A 23,857-nucleotide genomic window follows, 5' to 3' on the forward strand; every position below is an offset into this window, starting at 1 on the left:
GCGGTGGAAACAGACAAGTCCGCCACGTAGCGTAAGAAGGAAGAAACAAAACTCCGAATGGCGCAGCTGGCTGGGAATCAAAGAAAGGAGGAAGCAGAGACTAAGACCCAGGCAGCGCATGACGCTGTGAAATTGGCGGAACAATAGAAGACAGGAGGAGAAGCGCGTGAAGGACAGAAGTCACCTTCGCTTGGGACTGAAGCAAAAATAGAGGAGCTAACAGAACAAGGTGGTGCAAACCAACAGACGATGTCCACTCAATTCAAGTGTCAGCGCTTGCAAGAGAAGGCAGAGCCGCGAACGAAAACCAAGGCGTTAAAGACATCCTTCGACCCAACCACCCTCATTGAGGGGGATTTGCACGACATCGGAGAAACGGTGAAGGATGTCATCGCAGAGGCCCTCCAATAGTTCGAAGAACAACAACAGTTGGTCTTGGATGCTCTCTAAACATAGTTGCAGGAGTTGCAGGTTCGAACTCCATAGGCTGGCACATTGTCCACCAGCCTCACGATCGACACTTCAACTGCGGAGGAGATGTTGCACACAAGGGTGACCAACACGGTACTGCTACCAGATGGGGCACTCACTACAAAAAATGAGGCTTATATGCCCATGGTTAGCAGTTTGAAAGGGGTGGGAATAAATATGGCCATGCTCCCTTGAGAGACGCTCTACCTCTTACAGGATGGAGTCACCGCAGAACTTAGGGCCCGGGAGAGTCATGCTCTGTAGGTGATGAGTGAGCAGTGCATCAACATCGAGTAGTTGGGCCTACAACGCAACAAGGCCGTAGAACAAAACAAGTAGATCATGCAGGTAGTGGAGGAAGCCGGCCGAATGGTCCCTGAGTTGGACATTCAGGCAGAAGAACTTGTTGAGGCACGCGTCCACAAGTTCACCATAGGGGTGCACGATGCTCGAGCAAAGATGGCCAGGGTTCAGCTGGAGATGAACCTGCAGACCGTAGAATTGTAGTTGAGGGCTCAACCTTCAACTCCACTGGGAGTCAGGGAACACCATACCACCACTGTTGCAATAGCAATAGTGGTGGTCGACAGTGCATTAGCAGATTGCACACGACTTTTTGAACAATCATTCGAGGTCCTGACCACCCTGCAGGAGGACCCAATTGTAGAGCGCATGGAGATAGAGGCGCGCGAGCTACAACAGAGGTATGACGAGGTCAAAGGGACCGCGCAGACGGTTTCCCTTACACAGAGCCTTACACGGATGCAAGAGGCAAAGGCACTCAAGGAACAGGTGGATGCCACTCGGCACAAAGAAGCGGTCCTAAAAGTGCGCCTACAACCATGGATAGACGAGGCTTATACGATCACAACTTCCATTGAAGGAAAGCTCATGACACTATAGGCAACTCAGCAGAAGATTTAGGGTAGCAACTCAATGACAGTCACCCAATAGAGAGTGGAAGAAGTCCAGTAGGTGGCCGCTCAGTGCGCTGACGAAGTTGCGGTGATCCAAACAGAGATAGTAGGTCTTCATGCTAAGATCTCCGAACTTGTAGAGTGACTCGAGGGTGAGTCATTGTTAAGAAATTTACAGCACAACATAAATAATTACGAAGAATTACTGAGAGAAATAAATATAAAAATAACCAGCAACAACCATAAACACATAAACACACATGTTTATCCGTTTCCCAAATTCAGGGAAAAACCCAACCTAATAAGATCTCATTAGCATTGGCCAAAACCCTGGCCAATCTGACCAAGTGACTTCACCGCTCACCTCTAGGTCTTGCATTACAATGAAGTCCTTCCAGCCTTTTATAAGCTCCATTACATATAATACCACCGGCAGAATACCATGGGTGCACAATACCATGTGCCCCAAAACCATCACTGTTTAACCTAGTCAACTTTGACTCTATCCTGAGTCAATTTTACCTAACAATTCCCCCCTTAAACTTGACTTGGGGTTCCTTGACTAACTCCAGCCAAACCTGCTAAGTGAGACAATCCCGCTCACTCTAGCTCTTACCCCCCTCAAAGTTTTTACCCGGGGTATTGTTAACCCGACATCCCCTATCACCTAGGTCTAACTCAGACTTTACCGGTGATTACCCAGAGGTACACATGCCTTACCAGGTCTTACAGTGGTATGCCCATTTACATGCAATAATTTTGACTTCATTAATTTTTTTTGTTTGTTTATGCTACTGCAATTCTGACCCATCCTCTCTCAATTGCGGGCACCCTTGTTTCGTTTCTTTGCTGCCTTCTTGCCAAGTTTAACTGCCTTTAATTCAGGTGACACGTGTACATGGTCCGGAATAGTATACTGCACTTAAACTGCCAACGCCTTTCCTGGAGGAAAAACCACTTCGCTGACGAGGAATACGCAGATCTCTTTCACTTGGCTGTTTTCTTGACCTACAAAGACGGACATGTCCAGAACCCAACGAGTGGTATCAATCTGAACGCAATTGGAAGCGTCCATGGCTTGGCTTAAGGAACTCGTAGTCACCGGTGAAAAGGGACTCCAAACATCGTTTAACAGGGAATTGAGATCCGTGTGGCGAGACGGTGGCTCTCGGCGCCGCCTCTCATCAATTTCCGGCACATTTCTCTCTTTTTCCGTGTGCATTAACATTGAATACATCCCCGGGGAGTCGAACCCTGCTATTACATTTCAACTCCTCTGATTCTCCTTCACCCCTGATCACCAGCACACCGTCCTCGATGTGTATTTTGACATCTTCTTTACCCAATCCCGGCATTCAGATATTCACCAAGATTGTCATCTGGATCACTTCTCCATTTTGAACTTGGATATTTTCCTTCTAGCAGCGAGCGATCCTAGATCCACTCATCCAATTTGCTGCTGGATGAGCATCACGACTACTCTTCAACATTTTTTCTCAGCATCATTGTCAAACCCTCCTTTGGCGTGCTTCACGTGCAGAGGTCTACGAGGAGTCGACCAAGCATATCAAGGCCTCCGCTAGATCTAATCCACAGATCCACATTAGATCTGACCAGATCCGACTTCTTTTCATACGCATAACAGATCCGTTCTCTTCTCACGCAAATTTATCTATCCACCAGGTCTTCGACCAACATCGCTGATCCAGATCTATGCCAAATCTGAATTTAATTCTCTTTAACTATTTTCAACAGTGATCTCACGAGCAATAACAACAAACTTCTGTGCTGATCCTTTTATCCATTGGGCTAAAAATAAATCCTTCACTGAAAGCGTACTTTAGAAGCCCAAACCCTGAACCATGGCTCTGATACCAATTGTTAAGAAATTTACAGCATAACATAAATAATTACGGAGAATTACTGAGAGAAATAAATATAAAAATAACCAGCAACAACCATAAACATAGAAACACACATGTTTATCCGTTTCCCAAATTCGGGGAAAAACCCAACCTAATAAGATCTCATTAGCATTGGCCAAAACCCTAGCCAATCCGACCAAGTGACTTCACTGCTCACCTCCAGGTCTTGCATTACAATGAAGTCCTTCCAGCCTTTTATAAGGTCCATTACATATAATACCACGGGCAGAATACCATGGGTGCACAATACCATGTGCCCTAAAACCATCACTGTTTAACCTAGTCAACTTTGACTCTATCCTGAGTCAAGTTTACCTAACAGTCACGGTGTTTGTGTTGGGGGCTTGTTGGGTGCGGGATCCCCCAAGGGCAATTTTGGGGCTAAAAGAACATATTTTGGTCAAATTTTGTAATACAAATGTAATGACTCCGCATTTTGTGGTCGAGGAGCGCGTAGGTGTTAAAGAGTCATAGGGTTGTCCGCCCTTATTTTGGAAATGTAATGTCGGCTGTAAAAGATCTACCCATGGTCCACGGACCATGGGATTGTATAAATAGAGCTAAGCTCTAAGTAGTGAGAAGGAATGAATAGAGAATCAATGAAGGATTGAGTCATAGCTTTAGAGAAAAAGTATAAGTTTGGGTTGTAGCATGGGTGGAGGCTCTGCAGCTGAGTGCATAGAGGCTTAGAAGTCCACAGCTGAGTGCGCGGACGAGTTTGTAATTGTCCGGAATTATCAATAAAGAGAAGGATTCTATAATTAATGCATTTTTATTTCCTGTTTATGCATCTTGTTATGTGGGTATTAATTTCACTTATAATGCTTATATGATGTGCGAATATATGCAAATGTATTGGTTAAGTAAATACAAGTAAGAACATATGTTTACGCGAAGCTAACTAATATCCGTTAATAAGATAAGTAAGACAGTTAGCCTAGTTTCGGAGATATCGCAGCTCACTGCCATAACAACGTGAAAGTCCCTAAGCCATAGGTTAGGGTTGTGTGAAAGCCAATTGTACCCTTTCGCGAAGGTACTGAAGAGTGAAACAGAGGGCTAAGCAACTTGCAGGAAGGCAGGTATAGCCGAAATAAACCGACATCACATCCATCTGAAGGGTGTGCAAAACTTGGTTCCAACATCCCCCCATACTGCTTCGGGTGAGACTTCAGTCCTCACTCTGCGGGTTGATGCCGAAAGGGATGATAGTGTAGGGATTTGTTTGGCTAACTAATGCTGAACCTGGGTCAGGTCCCCTCAAGCCAACAATGATGTTCCCCTAAGGGGGAGGGGTTTGTAACAACCCTAGGTTAAAAGTTCATGTAATAAAGTTAATAAAAAAAACTAAGACCAAGTTCATGGGACACATATTCCAAGCTGAATGTTGGACAAGACATCCTAGTGGGTGTTCATTTGGTTTATTATGGCTAAGAGGAAATTGGCAAAGACAATGAAAAAGGCATTGAAAAGGAAAAGAGGCATTAATTGGCATTTATTTATGCAAATAATAGAAATTAGGAGAAAAGGAAGGTGAAAGGTCACATGTTGCATGTGAGGAGGAAAATGAAGGAAAAATAGTGGAAATTGAAGAAAATAGAGGCCCCAGTGATAAAAGGGTTACTGAGGATCAATTCAAAACTCTTGTCAGTTGAAACCTTTTGTCAGTTCAGTTTTGGAGCTCTCTCTTTGTTCTCTCATACACTTGCACACTTAGGGAATTCTTGGATCACTCTAGCATTGGAGAAAGGAAGGCAAAGGAATGACAAGAAAGAAAAGGGAAGTAAAGATCAGGCAAGGAAGAGTTGGATCAAGCAGCTACAATGAGATTACTTGGAGGTATCAAGTTTCATGCATGGTTTACTTGATAGTTTTGGCATGCATGGTATATGCATGTGTATATTTGGTTCTCTTGCTATCAATGGCATGGGATTTTCCAGGTGTGACAATCGTTTCAACTTTGCCTTTCCATTTACGCATAGCCATGGTGTGATGGGGTTCTTTCATTTGGTTGAGCCAGATTGCCGGACGGTTTTGGAACTGGGTGAGGTGGCCTTAGGAAAATTCCCTAGGGCTTAGGAATCCCTTGATCGGTTGGTGAGATACACGATAAATCCTGAGGGTGGAGACAAGAAAATTCCTCAAGGTATTGGTGAATAAATCCAAAGGCATCCATGCTTGTTTAGGGCCTAGTGATCCGTTGATCGGTTTTGATGGGATTGTGGTAAAGCCTAGTAGTGTATGTTTATTGTTTGGCCTAGGAATCCCTTTACTGGTAATGGCAGGATATGCAGTAATGCCTGAGGAATCCTTGGTTTTTTTTGTTGTGAGTCCCACATTCATGCTTGGAATATGGCACAAGGGTGATTGGTTGAAAGAAAGATTTGGTTCAGCCCAATCTATGGTCAGGTGGTATGTGGAAGTATCTGACTTGGTTGGATTTTGCATGTGTTAATAAGAACTATTTTCCTCTTGGACTTCATGAATATTTATGCTTGTTATTATGTGGCTTTGATGGTTTTTCTATCATTGTTATTATTTTGGTTATATGCTGGTTATAAGCATGGTTTTATGACAGACGTTAGCTATGAATCTCATCATGTTTTGATTAGTAAATGAATCGTTAATGAATATATGACCTAATAGATGATAATGCAACAATTGAGAGAAGGCATCAAACCTTCTTGCTGATTCTCAGATAAGTATGAGACCTTATATTCAGATTTGCATTTATGACCTGTAGATTACATGTTCTCCATGTGTTTGATGAAATGTCTATCATTGTTGGGCCTGGTTAGGTCAAGTGCTTGACTATATATATATATATATATATATATATATATATATATATATATATATATATATATATAATCTTTTTCTCGATGCATATTATCATTCTAGAAAGTTCTAACAAGTTTTGGGTAGAGGTCTAGATCCTAGCCTTGAAAAAGTGGCTCAGATCTCGGAGTCACATGCACACAAATGAGTAAATTAGACTACAATTGCTGGGAGGAAGGGTCATCCATGCGAATGGAGGGCTACAGTTGAATTTAGGCAGTGTTATGCCTGGGTCTGGGAGTCCAGGTCAGTAAAAAAGTAGTCTACATCAGGGTTTGGGCATCTAGAGTGATTGTTTAGCCTCTGGGGGTCATGTAGTTCCTGAGGAAGGTCAGACAAGTTTTGGTTGGGTGATTCCACTTCCTTAATTGTACCAAGGAGGTTGAGTCATATCATAGTAACTCTTCATCACATATTTACCAGGGTGGAACGATGAAATTGGGTAAGTGTGGGAGGAGGCTGTTATAAACATTCTTCAAGTTCATAGAATTCAAGGCACGGGTTGAGAAAGAAACCGACAAGTAGTTGAAGGCTCTCAGGAGCAATAATGGAGGTGAGCATGTTTTGAATGAATTCAAATATTTCTATGCGAAATAAGGCATTCAAAGAGAGTGACAACACCCCACAACCCACAAAAAATGGGGTAGTAGAGAGAAATCACTGTAGCATTTTGGGAGATGCAAGAGCTACGTTACATGACCAAGGCCTACCTTTGCATTTGTGGGCTGAAGCATGCAACACAAAAATATATTTACAGAACCAGAGTCCTCATCGAATTTTTTGTTTGATTACACGAGAGGATTGTTTCTCGGGGAGGAAGCCAGATGTGTCACACTTCAGGATTTTTGGAGCCTCCGTTACTGCCATGTCTCGAAAGAATCAATGAAGAAGCTTGAGTCGACAATAGAGTTGGGGGTATTTGTGGGTTACATAAAAACTCCTCAATGTAAGTTTTAAACCTGTATTTGTGGGTTACACAAAAACTCCTCGATGTAAGTTTTAAACCTGTACACAAATTACCTGCAAACGAATTATTAAAAAATAGAAAATATACAATGGCGAGAAACACAAAACAAATACAGAAAGATTTTTCCTTGGATCCCGAAACCGAGATTAGTAGATTGATTTTTCATTATATTCCTTGCAATGTTACAAAACACACACACACACACACACACACACACACACACACACACACACACACACACACACATATACATGCTGAAGCATTCATAAACCCCAATCCATTAACCTTGGATTTGAACATAACCATAGTTTCCTTGACCGGATCTACAAGATACCATGGGCAGAAAACCATCATGCCCAAAACCATGTGCAAAACCCATGCACAGAACCATAGGTAAGTCCACCCACTTAATATAGGGTCCATTTTTTTTTTCCCGAGGCACTGTCCTAGACCCTATAGAGGGGGGGGGCGCAAACCCCCAAATAGTAGCCCCCCATCTAACCCCCCACTTCCCACATGCAGCTAGTCATGGAAAGAAATAAGACACACCCAACACTCAAAACTACCATGTGTGCTTACCTTCCCTCAGAATGACATTCATGAAAAGGGATGTAAATTTTGATGAGGAGAAAGTGATGTGGTGCTCTCTTGAGAGGGAGCTTCAGATCCCACCAGAAGAGGAGAATTTAGCTCTGAAGAAGGAGCCTCAGGAAGTTGTGGAGCAACCAAAAATTGAGGAGTGGAGAGTGGGTACATCCACTCAAGAAGAACCATCCAGAGAAGGCAAAAAAAGAACCAATGAAGTTGATAGACTTGTGCAGGATGCAAGGGAGAATGTGGGAGTTCCTTCAAATGTGCGTAGGTAAAGGAGGTCACTTGAACGATACACTAGCTACATGGCTCTAGACTGAGCTTGTAGAGACTGAGCCATTCTATTTCGAGGAAGCAGTAGAGAAATCTGTATGGGTTAATGAAATGGTGGAGGAATACGAATCCATTGTAAAGAACAATGTTTGGAAGTGGTCCCAATACCAACAGATAAATAAATTGTGGGTTTGAGATGGATCTTCAAGGTTAATATTGCAACAGACAGAAGCATAAAGAAGTATAGGGCCATGTTTGTGGCCAAGGGATACTCTCAAGTTGAGGGAATTGACTACGAGGAAACCTTTTCTCTTGTAGCAAGGTACTCATCCATCAAATCAATTCTTGCACTGGCTGAGCAGATGGGGTGGAAGATCCAACAGATGGATGTAAAAACAAAATTTCTCAATTGGGTTATTGAGGAGGAGTTGTACCTCGAAAAACCAGAAGGTTTTGAGACATTTGATCGGGAGTATCATGTTTGTAGACTCAGGTGAGCATTGTAGGATCTCAAACAAACACCTCGTGCTTGGTACACTAAGATCGACATGTATCTCACTGGTTTGGGCTTCACCAAAAGTGAAGCAGATGAAAACCTATATCACATCTTGGTAGAAGGTAAATTACTTATTATTGTCGTATATGTTGGTGATTTGATTTTGACTGGTGATGAGCAGTTGATCAGATTTTGCAAGGAGGACCTTGCAAGGGAATTTGAAATGAAGGACATGGGTCTCATGCACTGCTTCCTCGGGTTGGAAGTATGGAAAGTTGATGGGGAAATATTTGTGTCTCAAGGAAAGTACGCAAATGAGATACTACATAGATTGTGCATGGAGAGTTGTAAACCCATGGAGACACCTCTAACGACCAACTAGAGTAAGGAGGATGCCACTCTAGGTGAAGAAGTGGATGCTACCATTTATTGACAGTTAGTGGGTTCACTGATGTATCTTGTGAACACATGACCAAATATGTGCTATGCAGTCAACCAGTTGAGCCAAGCTATGGTTAGGCCAACCAAATTATTTTGGAAGGAAACTAAGCATGTTTTATGGTACCTCAGAGGATATATCCAGTTTGGACTATGGTACAGATGGACAAAGGGAGTGAAGTTGTGTGGCTTCACAAATGTTGATTGGGTAGGGAGTCCATCCAACCAAAAGAGTACATCAGGTGGAATTTTTAATGTTGGGTCCGCAGCCATTTCCCGGTACAACAGGAAGCAAATATCTATGACGCTCAACTCAATAGAAGCAAAATAAATGGCTGCAAGTCAAGCAACTTGTTGGGCGATATGGATGAGAAAGATACTTGTAGGAATGTTTGGTCAGATGATGGATCAAATTATGATGTATTGTGATAATCAGATTTGCATCAAGCTCTCCGAGAATCTGATATTTCACGATCAATCCAAGCATATAGATATTCAGTATCACCATTTGAGGGACTGTGTGCAGAGGCAGATAATGTTGCTACAATACATTCCGACAGAGGAACAAGATGCTGACATTTTTAAAAAAGCTTTGTCAAGAGGGAAGTTCGAGTTACATAGGTACATGATAGTGGTAGTTGATAATCCCTTTCTTGCTAAGAGGGAGTGTTGAAAAATGCAACAAGAAATTCTCAATTTGATTTGCCTTTGATTAAATTGAGAAAATTTGAATTTCCACATCAACATACAACTTGGATGCAGTAAAATTGTGTGACATGACTTGTGTCACCCAGTTTACACAGAAATTAAAGTTAGAGGGTTTGGAGTTCAGTTAAGCATGCGTGACTCCTAATTTGTAGCAATCAAGGTCAGTTATTTCAAGTTGTTTTCATTTAAACTAGTTCCAACTGTTGGAGGAACTAGTGGAAGGTCAGTTGTGCAGTGAGACTTCAGTCTAACTCAGTGATCATCCAGTTAACTGATTAATCAACCCAAAATAACTAGTGCATGTAGAGAATTTGAGTTCCCCAGCTGTGGTGGAGATTCCAAGGTAGTGTAACATCAATTTTAGACTAGTCTTGAGTGTACATGTGTTGCATGCATTCAGATGATCAACCTTGGGAATTGTGCAATCAATTTGAGGAATTTCCTAAATATAAGGGCCTAATTTCTCAAGGAATTACGCAAGGAAATAGGTGCTCAAGAAGAGGCAGAAATTAACTGTTTGGGTCAGAGCTTCTCAGTGAGCAGAGAGATATGTTATTCACTTGTAGGTTGTGCTCAATTGAGAAAAGCAATTGTAATACATCTCTATTCATCAGATTAATGCAAGCAGGCAAAGGGGTTTTTAGCAGATTGCTTTCCCTTGGAAAAATATTGTGTGCATGTGTGTTATTTCTCATTGCATGTTTGTGATTGGTGTTCTAAATTGTGAATTGAATTTCGCAGAGCAGTGGAGTAGGTTTGTGTGTTGTGATATTGATTAAAACTTCATAAGCATTTGCAAATCTACACCATAATTTCTACACAGGGTCCTAGTTAATAAGTATAGCCATAAGCCCTTTCCCGACTCTGGAGAGGAATGAAAAATCCCACCTACACTAGAGCAATTACACAAACATGGTACATACTCCATCCCTTCACCCCAAACAAAATATAATGAAACTCAAGAACACAACATTCCATGAAACAACACAATTTACTTAACATACCTCATGGCGGGGAGGGCAAACCATGCTACCCTTATTAATAACATACAAAGTTGGTGGATGCTCCAAATCCATTTGTTCCCTAACCACGATCTCAAAAAAAATACAAACATATATCTTCATAAAAATATTTTTCTAATTATATATATATATATATATATAATCATTAAAAAAAATTATAACTATTTTTTAATATTAAAATAAATATAATAATAAAAAAAAATTATATATATAATTTAATTCAACCAGATATTTAGATGCCACAACCAATGTAAAACCGTTCTAAAGAAGCTCAACTCTAAGGATTGTTGGATATTAGTATAGAAGATAACTTATTATAGTTATGATGGATACTTGAAATCCCTTGTTTTTTTTAATCGGGGGTGAGTCTATGTTGCGTCATGTTAAATTCAAGTGGTTTAATCGTTTAATTTAAAATATTAGTCAAATTGAAATTGAATTAAGGTTAACATTAAATTAATAATAATTAAAAAATAAAAAAAATATTTTCTGAGGAAGAAGATCTTCTGAATTTTATGTTTTATTATTGATATTGAAAAGTCTTGATATTTTGGATTGTTAGAATATATTAGAATAGATTTATTTTAATTATATGTTTAATATGAATTAATAGAGATGAAATTTATTTAAAGGGCAAAAAACAATGTGTAATTTTTGAATGTTTAAATTGTATTTTTGAATGTTATAGAGATTACATAACATGGGCGTTAATTTTTTTTTTTTTTTTAAATATACATCAATATTAATTCATATTAAAATATTTTATTTATAACCCACATTGGATATTTTATTCTATACAACATTAAAATATTATATTTTAAATTTTTATTTATATATTGATATATATGAAGTTGATATGAGATGTTATAATATTTTTGAAAAATATAAGGTTTAAACATCTTACTCACATATATTTTTTTACTTCTAATTATTTTACATGAAATTATATTACGTCATATGAACAACTAATTAAATATGCATACTTTTTTCTTTTTTAGTTTTTATTATCACTGACATTGCTTTTCTATTTAGAAAATATTGTATTATTATTTAAAGAGGGACAGACATACTTACACATCATATTCACAGGAGGCTCTAGAATGAGTCTCTTAGCTCAATAAACTCAAGAAAATGAATATACTACTACAACTACATTAAAAATATTAATGTGGTTGAAATAGCCAAAGGCTTTATAAATATAACAAAAAAACCTATTGCAACAAAAAAACCTATTGCAACAAAAAAACATTGTTTTTCTATTTAGAGAATATTTTATTATTATTTTAAGAGGGACATACATACTTACACATCACATTCACACGAGCTCTAGAATGAGTCTCTCAGCTCAATGAACTCAAGAAAATGAATATAATAGTACAACCACATTAAAAATATTAATGTGGCTGATATAGCGTAAGGTTGTATAAATATAACAAAATAAATTATTGCAACAAAAACATATTTACTTGATCAATCATGTATAAAAAGGTTATGGGTCAACTTTAACTTGAGGAAAAAAATTACACATCTTATTGTAAAATGGACCATTTTGCTAAATAAAATTTGCTTACATATTAATTCCCCTATCTAATTAGAATATGAACTTATTAGAATTGAAATAATCTCAAATCCCTAGGAAATTTATGGGCAGTAAGCCATGTCGCACGAATCTAATTTAATTTGAGAAAAAAAAGGAATTACACATCTTATTGTAAAATTGACCATTTTGCTAAATAAAATTTACTTATATATTAATTCCCCCATCTAATTACCTAACAAACTCTGCAACACACTATATAGTAGTTGATAAACTTTAAGACTAAGCATATTCCCTTGAAAATCAATTTAGATCGTAAATTAAAAAATAAAAAAGATCAACAAATTCTCATGCACCTTAAGTTGAAATAAAACATTTTCAACAATTAAAAAAAATATACCCATGATAAACCCATTAAACTTCAGTTCCCACTACTAGTATCACCAAAAAAAAAATTTGACAGCTTCGAAACCCATTAAACTTCAGTTCCCACTACTAGTATCACAAAAAAGAATTTGACATCTTCGACCGTTAGAATACATAAATTCAAAAAAATGATGAAATAATTACAGCGTGTCACGATAATTTGACTTGCAATAAAACCACTTGCAGTGACTTGAAATAATTTGTCTTTCTTATAACCCAGTTTTGTTGTTTACTGCTTTATAAATTAGAAACTTGTCCTCATCGCAAGAATTTCACCTTAACGTTCAACCAATATTTGTCTTTCTTATAACCCAGTTTTGTTGTTTACTGCTTTATCAATTAGAAACTTGTCCTCATCACAAGAATTTCACCTTAACGTTCAACCAATAAAAATATATGGTTTATAACAATTCTTTTATTTGAATATGTTATAGTTTTGACTTTTTATTATTATTATATGAAATTTTATACTTCCATTCTAAAATTTTATTATTTCATAAGATTATACTCTTATTTCTAAATTTTCATAAGAAATGGTTTTTTTTAAACTATTGTCATCAGTGATACGATGAAATGCATTATAAATTGCTTTCCGTACATCTGGACTCTCCCTTCTCTTACAATAACTTCCTTCTCATCGACTCAATTATTCCATAATGAAATCTCCTTGTTTAATAATAATTTTTCATTTTATTTATTATATTAAATAAAATGAAAATTAGATGAAACATATATATTAAAATGTTATTTTTAACATTTTGGTATTTTAGATATATATAGAATTGGAGTGTCTAACTAATTTTCTAGGGTGTTGAATCCATTTATGCATTCAAAAAATGGATTTTAAACAATACAAATTCATGATCTTGCTTGAAATTGTATCGTTGGACTTCAGTGAAAAATTTATTTCGTCTATAAGTTAGACTACACCTATTTTTTTGTCAATTTTGTTTGAAATGTGGCAGATATTGGTTAAAATCAAAAGTTTGAGTTGTGAAAACTATACAATCTAAGTGTTTCAAAACTTTTTAGGGTACTAAATCCATTTATGTGTACAAAAATGCATTTTAAATAGTAAAAAAACACGATTTCACCAAAAATTATAGGTGCAATCTAACTTATAGACGAAATGCCATTTTTAGGGTACTAAATCCGTTGATACGTACAAAAATGCATTTTAAAAAGTAAAAAATCACGATTTCACCAAAAACTGTAGGTGCAGTCTAACTTATAGACGTAATGCCATTTTTCTATGGAATTCGACGATACAATTTCAAGCAAGATTTGTGAATTTTTGTTGTTTAAAATACATTTTTGAATGCATAACTGGATTCAAGACCATAAAAAATGTAACAACCCCTGATTGATTTCCTATGTAAATAAAAATAACACCAAGGTCATGGGACACATTCCGAGATGAATGTTGGGCAAAACATAGTGACGTGTATCATTGGTGATTAATTAATGGCTATGGAAATTGACAAAGGCAAAGAGGCAATAATTGACATTTTATTTATGAAAATAAAAGAAAATAAGAGAAAAGGGAGATGAAAGGTCACAAATTTGCATGAGGGGGAAATTGAAGGAAAATGAAGAAAATATAGGCTTCAATGATAAAAAGGATTTTGAAGATCAGTTCATAGCTTTTGGTAGTTTAACATTTTGTCAATTCAGTTTTGGAGCTCTCTTCTATTCTCTCATTTTCTCATACTCTTGCACACTTAGAGCATTCTTGGAGCATGCTTGGAGCACTCGAGTATTCACTTGGATTTGGAGAAAGAAGACAAAGGAAAGCAGGAAAGTGCAAGGGAACAATTGGATCAACTGCTGCAACTAGATTACTTTGCAGGTCGCAGGTTGCATGTGTGTTTTCCTTGTTGATTTGTGGATGCATGGTGTATGCATGTGATTATTTTCTTATGTGTTGTCATTGGCATGGAGGGTTGCCTGGATTAACAATGGTTTTATCCTTGCCTTGCCATTTCTTGTATAGCCATGGAGTTGTGGGTTTTCTCATTTGATTGTTTTGTAGTTGGTGCTCATAATTCCTTATGGTTGTGAGTTGGAACAAACACTTTGGAAGCCCTGGAACAACTTGGGTTGAGTTACTAGTCCTGGAGCCTAGGTTGGGACAAACACTCTGGAGCCCTTGGTGGGTTGAGTTACTAGTCCCTAGAGCCGGGTTGGAAAAACACTCTAGAGCCCTAGAAGGTTGTGGGTTGAGTTACTAGTTCCTGGAGCCCTGAACAACTTGGGTAGAGATTGATCTGGTTGGTGTTAGTGATTCCGACCGTGAGGTGGAATCACTAGTTGAGGGTTGAGGTGGTTTGGCCTTTGGAAGCCTTGACCTAGTTTTGTTTGGTTTATTATGTGAGATCCCACATTCATGCATGGAATATGGTGCGGGGGTGATTCGCTAAAAGAGAGATTTGTTTCACCTCAATCTATGGTTGGGTGGTACGTGGAAGTCTCCGACTTGGTTGATATTTTCATATATTAATAAGAATTATTCTTCTATTGCAATTCATGAATATTTGTAGCGATTATGTTGGTGATATTATGGATGAATTATTACTGAAAATGAAACAAGAAAATCTTAATTTAATTTTGTCCTTGAATTAAATTGGGAATAAAATTGTAATTCCACATCTCATGACAACTTGTATTAGTTAACTAAGTTAAATTGACTTAGTTGACTCAGTTAATTCAAGTTGAGGGTCTAACTAGAGTCATGTAGAGTGTCTCCTACATTATAAGAGCCCTCGTTGAGTTTATTTTGAGTTGTAATTAATTAATTCAGTCTAATTGAGTTAAAGTCAGTTAAACTAGTTCCAAATGTTGGAGGAACTAGTGGGAGATTTAGTAGTGTGATGTTTTCTGCAGTGATCAACTAGTAAACTGAAGATTCACTCATAATGAACTCATGCATGTCATATCAGAGAAATACCTAGTTGAGATTGGAGTTCAGGGACAATGTACTATTAGTTTATGATCATCCGAATTGTACAAGTGGTGGATGCAGTTAGAGGAAGGCCTATGAGGATTGCGTAATTCATATTGACGAATTTCCCTAATTAATAGGGGGATAATTCCTTGAGGAACAATGCAAGGAAATAATGACTTGGGAAAGCATAAAATTGGTTAAGTATTGGCCTGGGATTGTCTAGGAAGCAATGAGACAAATAGAGATAGTGCAGAGGTTACTTGGGCTTGAGCAAAGCATTATAATCTTCTCATATTTTACGACTAATGCAATATACAAATATTAGGGGTTTTTAACTGTGGATTTCCCCAGTAAATCATTGTGTAATGTGTTGATTGAATTCTTTCTCTTGTATGCTTCCTGATTTCATGATTGTTTAAATCGTTTCTGCTAATGAGTAGAGTAGATTCAAGTTTATTGTTTTAGCATATTACAATTAGCAGTTTGAATCTACAAGGAATTTCTACATGGTATTAGAGTTGAAATCACTATAGAACAAGAGAATACAAGTTTGTATTTTGCAGGTGAAATCGAATTTGTAGTATCATACTTCAGAGGTAGCAGAATATTGTTCTATAGATTGAGACTTGAATATGCCCTTGAGGGTAGTTCAAACTATATTGCTTGGAAGGACAAGATGGAGTTAGTGTTGGAGGACAATGGTATGAAGGAATCTATAGACAAATATATTCCTAATCCAACTAATGCTCAAGATCTAGCAGAGTGGAGAAAATGTGTTGTAAAGGCGAGAAGGATTATCCTATAAGGAGTTCAAGATCATATTGTCTCAAACCTTCATGGTAAGGAGATTCCATATGCGATGTGGAAGGCCTTGACAAGCCTTTTACAAAACAATAGTGATCACAAGAAGCTAGAGTTGAAGGACAAGCTGAGAAAAATCAAGATGGAGAATGGAGACATAATACCAAAGTACTTGACCAATTTCACCCAATGTCACGATGAGCTTAAAAGTGTTAGTGTTACAGTTGCTGAAGATGATTTGGTCAACCTAGCACTTCTAGGCCTTCCCAAGAGTTGGCACAACTACCAACACTCAGTTAATGGGAGGGAGAAGCTACAAGAGTGGGAGCGTTTGTGGTCTGACTTGGTGCAAGAAGAGATTCGACAGAACACCAGATATGGATCCTCATCCAAGCATGATGATGAGGAGAAATGTGCTTTAGCTGGAAAGACAAAGAAAGGGAAAGGGAAGTCATCCCATTACAAATCAGATTCCAGTCAGGGCATCAAGAAGAAGGACATGTCGAAGACTAAATGTTTTCATTGTCACGAGTTGGGACACTATGCCATGAAGTGTTCGCACAAGAAGGCCGATATGAAGCCCCTAGGAGGAGCGGTAGGTGAAGCTCTTTCTTCATAATTTGAGCTGGATTTCACCCTCATCTATTGCACGGTGACATCAATGATGGGTAGTTTGTGGTATCTGTATAGTGGAGCCTCATTCCATATGACCAGAAACAAAGAGTTCTTCAGTGACTTGGAGGAGAAGGACCTACAAATGTGCATCAAAATGGGAGATGATGGGAGGTATAAAGCGACTGACATCGTTACTGTTACCTTTTAGAGGGAGTTTGGTTCTTCTCTCACATAAAAAGATGTCATGTATGTTCCAGGTTTGAAGAAGAATTTGGTTTCATTTTCCATGTTGGAAGATCGTGGCTACAATGTGATATTTAAAAAGGGAAAGGCTTTCCTTCATCACATAGGCCCAGGACAAGTGAAGCGGATTGGGGTTCAAGTGAAGAACCTCTACAAATTTGAAGTAGAAGAATGTGCTACTTTGAGCACAAAAGCATAGTAGGTGTAGAGTCGAGACATCGGTGAGTTGTGGCATAGAAGATTGGGTCACTTGCACCACAGAGCTTTGAAGATCATGCAACAAATTTCTACAGGAATTCCGAAGGGCGCACTAGATCGGAGAGACACATGCAAAGAGTGTACATTAGGGAAGTACAACAAAGCTAATTTTCATGATAAGGATAGTCGAGCGTAAGCAATTCTTGAAAGTGTTCACTCAGACGTGTGTGGACCATTCTCGATAGCCTCCACGACCAAGCACATGTATTATGTAATATTTGTAGATGATTTTTCTCGTAATTTCTGGATTTTCTTCATGTAAAATAAAGATCAGACGTTCGCTAAATTTTGTGAATTTAAAACACTTCTGGAGAAAGATAATGGCAAGAAAGTTCAAGCTCTCAAGAGCGATAACTGTGGAGAATATGTGTCAAATGAATTCAAGAACTTATGTGCATCAGAATGCATTCGAAGGGAATTAATAGCACCCCATAACCCATAGCACAATGGGGTGGATTAAAGGAAGAACGAAAGTATTGTGGGAGCTGCTCGGGCGACGTTACATGATTAGGGCCTATCGTTGCACTTGTGGGCTAAGGCATGCAACACAACTGTATATTTGTAGAACAAAAGTCCTCATCAAATTCTCAGTATGAGTACACTAGAAGAAGCGTTTTAGGTAAGAAACCAGATGTGGCACACTTTAGGATCTTTGGTTCATTAGTTTACTGTCACGTTACCAAGGATGCAAGGTAAAATCTAGAACCAACAGTTGAGTTGGGCATATTTGTGGGGTACACTGATACACCTCACAACTATTGGGTGTACCTTCCAGCTCACAGGATGACAATGGTTCGTAGAGATGTGAATTTCGATGAAGAGAAGGCCATGAAATGTCCCCTTGAGAGGGAGCTTCAGTTGCATGGAGAAGAGGAGATTTTAGCTCTAAAAGAAGAACCTCAGGATGATGTGAAGAAACCACATGCAAAGGATCAGAGAGTGGAAGCACCCACTCATGCAAAGACTTCCAAAGATGGAAGGAAGCATACCAGAGAGACTGACAGATTGATCCATGATGCTAGGGAGAATGTGGGAGCACCCACATCACAACATAGGCAGAGGAAGTAACCACATCGATACACTAGCTACATGGATTTGATGAGCGAGAATGTAGAGATTGAGCCATCCTCATTCGAGGAAGTAGTGCAAACACCAGTATGGGTTGATGCCATGGTTGAGGAGTATGACTCGATTATAAAAAACAATGTTTGGGAAGTGGTCCTAAGACTAGTAAACAAGTTAGTGGTGAGTTCTAGATGGATTTACAAGGTAAAGCAAGAAACATATGGGAGTGTGGAGAAACACAAGGCTAGATTTGTGGCCATATGGTTCTCTCAAGTGGAGGGAGTTAATTACGAGGTGACCTTTGTTCCAGTAGCAAGGTACTCTTCAATCATATCTATTCTAGCACTTTCAGTGCAGATGGGATGGAAGATACATCAAATGGATGTGAAGAAAGAATTACTCAACAATGTGATTGAGGAAGAGGTGTATATTGAGCAACCAAAAGGATTTGAGACCTTCAAAAAAGAGTCGCATTTGTGCAAACTCAAGTGAGCATTCTATGGATTGAAATAATCACCCCACGTTTGGTACACCATGATAGACAACTATTTCACTAGGTTGGGATTCACAAAAAGTGAAGAAGATGTGAAACTTTAACATATTGTGGTTGAAGGTAAATTTTTGATTATAATATTATATGTCGATGATTTAATTCTAACAGGTGAAGAGAAGCTAGTAAAATATTGCAAAGAGGATCTTGCAAGAGATTTTGAGATGAAGGACCTGGGGCTCATGCATTATTTCCTTGGTATGGGAGTATGGCAAGGAGATGAGGAATTACTTGTCTGTCAGGGAAAGTATGCCAACGAGATACTTAAGAAGTTCCACATGGAGAGAAGAAAACCCATGGAGACTCTTGCAAGAAATTAGATGAAGGAAGATGCTACTTCAGGTGAAGTAGTGGAGGCTACTATTTACATGCAACTTATTGGTTCACTTATGTATTTGGTGAACACATGACCGAACGTACGTTTTGTACTTAACATATTAGTTAAGCAATGGTTAAGCCAACCAAACTCTATTGGAAGGCAACTAAACATGTGTTGATATTCCTCAGAGGCACCACTCAGTTTGATCTTTGGTACAGACAGACAGAGGGAGTGAATATTCAATGCTTCACATATGCATATTGGGTAGGGAGTCCATTCAACAGAAAGAGCACATTAGGGGGAATCTTCAGTATTGGGTCAACAACAGTTTCTTGGTACAACAGGAAGCAGAGACCAATTGCACTCAGTTCGACAGAATCATAGTACATGGCTGCTAGTCAAGCATCTTGTGAGGTTATCTGGATGAGGAATATTATTGTTGGTTTATTTGGTCAGTAGGTGGATCCTACAATGATTTACTATGACAACTAGTGTTGTATCAAACTCTTTGAGAATCTAGTTTTTCATGATTGATACAAGAATATTGACATCTGGTATCACCATCTATGATATTGTGTGCAAAGGAGAATCATGTTGATGGAGTACATTCCTATAGAAGAACATGATGTAGATATTTTGACAAAGGAATTTCCAGGATGAAAATTTGAGTTTCACAGAGGCAGGATCGGGGTAGCAGATAATCCCTTTCTTGGAGATAGGGAGTGTTGAAAATGAAACAAGAAAATCCTAATTTAATTTTTTACTTGAATTAAATTGGGAATAAAATTGTAATTCCACATCTCATGACAACATGTATTAGTTAACTAAGTTAATTTGACTTAGTTGGCTTATTTAATTTGAGTTGAGGGTCTAACTAGAGTAATGTAGAATGTCTCCTACATTATAAGAGCCCTGGTTGAGTTTATTTTGAGTTGTAATTAATTAATTCTGTCTAACTGAGCTAAAGTCAATTAAAGTAGTTCCAACTATTGGAGGAAATATTGGGAGATCTAGTAGTGTGGTGTTTCCTACAGTGATCAACCAGTAAACTAAAGATTCACTCATAATTAACTCACGCATGATAGATAAGATAACACCCAGTTGAGATTGGAGTTCAACAACAATGTACTATGAGTTGTATGATCATCTGAATTGTACAGGTGGCGCATGAAGTCATAGGAAGGCCTATGAGGATTGCACAATTCATATTGAGGAATTTTCCTTATTAATAGGGGGCTAATTCCTTGAGGAACAACATAAGGAAATAGGGACTTGGGAAAGTAGAAAATTGGTTAAGTATTGGCCTAGACTTGTCTAGGAAGCAGTGAGACAGATAGAGATAATGCAGAGGTTGCTCGAGCTTGAGAAAAGAATTATAATATTCTCATATTTTCTGAAAAATGCAATATACATATAGCAAGGGTTTTTAGCCGTGGCTCTCCCCAAGAAATCATTGTGTAATGTGTCGATTGAATTTTTTCTCTTGTATGCTTTGTGATTTCACGATTATTTAAATTGTTTCTGCAGATCAATATAGTAGATTCAAGTCTATTGTTTTAGCATATTACAATTAGCAGTTTGAATCTACAAGGAATTTCTACGTGGTATCACAGTTGAAATCACTATAGAAGAGTAGAATACGAGTTTGTCTTTTGCAAGTGAAATCAAATTTGCAGTATCATACTTCAGAGCTAGCAGGATGTCGTTCTACATATTGAGACTTGAATATGGCCTTGAGGGTAATTCGAACTATATTTCTTGGAAGGATAGGATGGAGGTAGTCTTGGAGGAGAATGGTCCAAATGAATTCATAGACAAATATATTCCTAAGCCAACTAATGCTCAAGATATGGAAGAGTGGGAAAATGTGTTGCAAGGAAGAGAAGGATTATCCTAGAAGGAGTTCGATATCATATTGTCTTTAACCTTCACGATAAGGAGACTCCATATGCAATGTGGAAGGTCTTCATAGACCTGTTTCAAAACAACAGGGGCCACAGGAAGCTGGCACTGAAGGAGAAGCTCAAAAAAATCAAGATGGAGAAAGGAGACATAATACCAAAGTACTGACCAAGTTCACCTAATGTCAAGATGAACTCAAAAGTGTTAGTGTTATAGTTGCTGAAGATGATCTGGTCAACCTAACACTTCTAGGCCTCCCCAAGAGATGGCACAACTACCAGGACTTAATTAATGGGAGGGAGAAGCTACAAGAGTGGGAGCTTTTGTGGTTTGACTTTGTGTAAGAAGAGATTCAGCAGAATACCAGAGATGGATCCTCCTCTAAGGATGATAATGAGGAGAATTGTGTCTTAGCTGGAAAGGAGAAGAAAGGGAAAGGGAATTCATACCATTCTAAATCAGATTCTAGTTAGGGTGGAAAGAAGAAGGACGTGTCAAAGATTAAATGTCTTCACTGTCACAAGTTGGGACACTATGCCACAGTGTCTGCACAAGAAGGTTGACAATAAGCCCTCAAGAGGAGTAGTAAGTGAAGCTCTTGCTTCAAAATTTGAGCTAGATTTCACCCTCATCGCTTTCATGGTGACATCAACGATGTGTAATGTGTGGTATCTGGATAATGGAGCCTCATTCCATATGACCGATAACAAATATTTCTTCATTGACTTGGAGGAGAGGGACCTCCAGATGCACATCAAAATGGTAGATGATGGGAGGTATAGTGTGAACGACATCGGTATTGTTACCTTCAGAGGGAGTCTGGTTCTCCCCTTATATTAAAATATGACATGTATGCTCCAGGTTTGAAGAAGAATTTGGTTTCAGTTTCCATGTTGGAGGATCGTGGCTACGATGTGATATTTAGTAAGGGAAAGGATTTCCTTCGTCACATAGCCTTAGGAAAAGTGAAGAGAATCATGGTTCGGGTGAATAACCTCTACAAGTTGCATGTATAAGATTGTGTTGCTTTGACTGCAAAAGCAGAGAAGGTGCAGACCCGAGACATTGGTGAGTTGTGGCATAGGATATTGGGTCACTTGCACCATGGAGCTTTGAAGACCATGCAACAAATTTATATAGGACTTCCCAAGGGTGCATGTTGGCTTGAGGGGGCCTGACCCAGGTTCAACGTTAGTTATCTAAACAAATACCTACACTACTGGCCTTTTCAGCATCATCTCGCAGAGCACGAACTAAAGTCTCACCCGAAGCATTATGGGGGGATGTTGGAACCAAGTTTCTACACCCTTGAGATGGTTGTGATGTCGGTTTATTCCAACTATACCTGCCTTCACGCAGTTTTTTTCGTTCTCTGTTTCACCCTTCAGTACCTTTGCGAAGTGTTACAATTGGCTTTCCCATAGCCCTAACCAGGGGCTGAAGTCCTTTCGCGTTGCTAGGGTAGCAATCTGTGATATCTCCCAAACTAGGCTAAGTATATTAGTTATCTTATTAACAGACCTTATTTAGCTTCGCGTAAATAGATGTTCTTACTCGCGTTCACTTAACCAATACATTTATACATATTCGCACATCCTACAACATTTGTGCATCCTATAAGCATTAGAAGTGAAATTCATACCCAATATAACAGAGGCATAAACAGGAAATAAATGCGCAAGAATTATAGAAAACTTCTCTTTATTAATACTTCTAGATGATTACAGACTCGACTCGCCCTGCGCACTCAGCTGCAGGGGCCCGTGCACTCAGCTGCAGACTTCTAGGCCTCTGCACACTCAGCTGCAGACTTCTAGGCCTCTGCACACTCAGCTACAGACTTCTAGGCCTCTGCACACTCAGCTGCAGAGCCTCTACCTACGCTACGACCCAAAACTAGACTTCTACTTCAAAGCTATCTCTCATACATGTTCGATCTTAATCCATGCTTGATTATTCTTCTAACTACTTAGAGCTTAGCTCTATTTATACAATCCCATGGTCCATGAACCATGGGTAGATCTTCTACAGCTGATATTACATTATCAAAATAAGGGCGGACAACCCTATGACTCTTTAACAACTACCCGCTCCACGCCCACAAAATGCGGAGTCTTTACATTGGAATTACAAAATTGGACCAAGACATGGGCTCTTAGCCCCAAAATTGCCCTTAGGGGATCCTATGCCCAACAGGCCCCCAAAAATAACATTGTGACTCACCCTTGAGTCACACTGCACGTGCGGAGATCTTAGCGCGAAGACCTCCCAGCTCTGTTTGGATCCCTGCAACTTCGGCAGCGCACTGAGCGACCGCCTGCTGGACTTCTTCCACGCGCTAGTCGGTGACTGCTACTGCTGAATTGCTGCCCTGAATTCTCTATTGAGTTGCTTGCAGTTGTGCAATATTTGCTTCACTAGAGGCTGTAATTGTATAAGACTCATCGATCAATGGCTGTAGGCACACTTTCAAGACCGCTTCTTTGTGCCGAGTGACATCCACCTGTTCCTTGAGTGCCTTTGCTTGCTGCATCCATACAAGCCTTTGTGT

At 38.8% G+C, this 23,857-nt stretch overlaps 1 protein-coding gene across 1 annotated transcript in view; it reads left to right on the forward strand.

Annotated features, from left to right (window-relative positions):
- The first annotated feature begins 840 nt into the window (after positions 1-840).
- The window catches only part of LOC149228760 (E3 ubiquitin-protein ligase At1g63170-like), a 44,100-nt gene continuing 21,083 nt past the window's right edge, over positions 841-23,857 (forward strand). The window contains exons 1-2 of the mRNA XM_089380851.1: positions 841-966; positions 1,123-1,263. Of these exons, the coding sequence (XP_089236977.1) occupies positions 841-966; positions 1,123-1,263 (267 nt within the window). The remainder of the gene's footprint in view (positions 967-1,122; positions 1,264-23,857) is intronic.

Source organism: Pinus tabuliformis, chromosome J (assembly GCF_031772625.1).
Source record: "Pinus tabuliformis cultivar Carrire ecotype Pingquan chromosome J, CPIR1, whole genome shotgun sequence".
NCBI lineage: Eukaryota > Viridiplantae > Streptophyta > Pinopsida > Pinales > Pinaceae > Pinus > Pinus tabuliformis.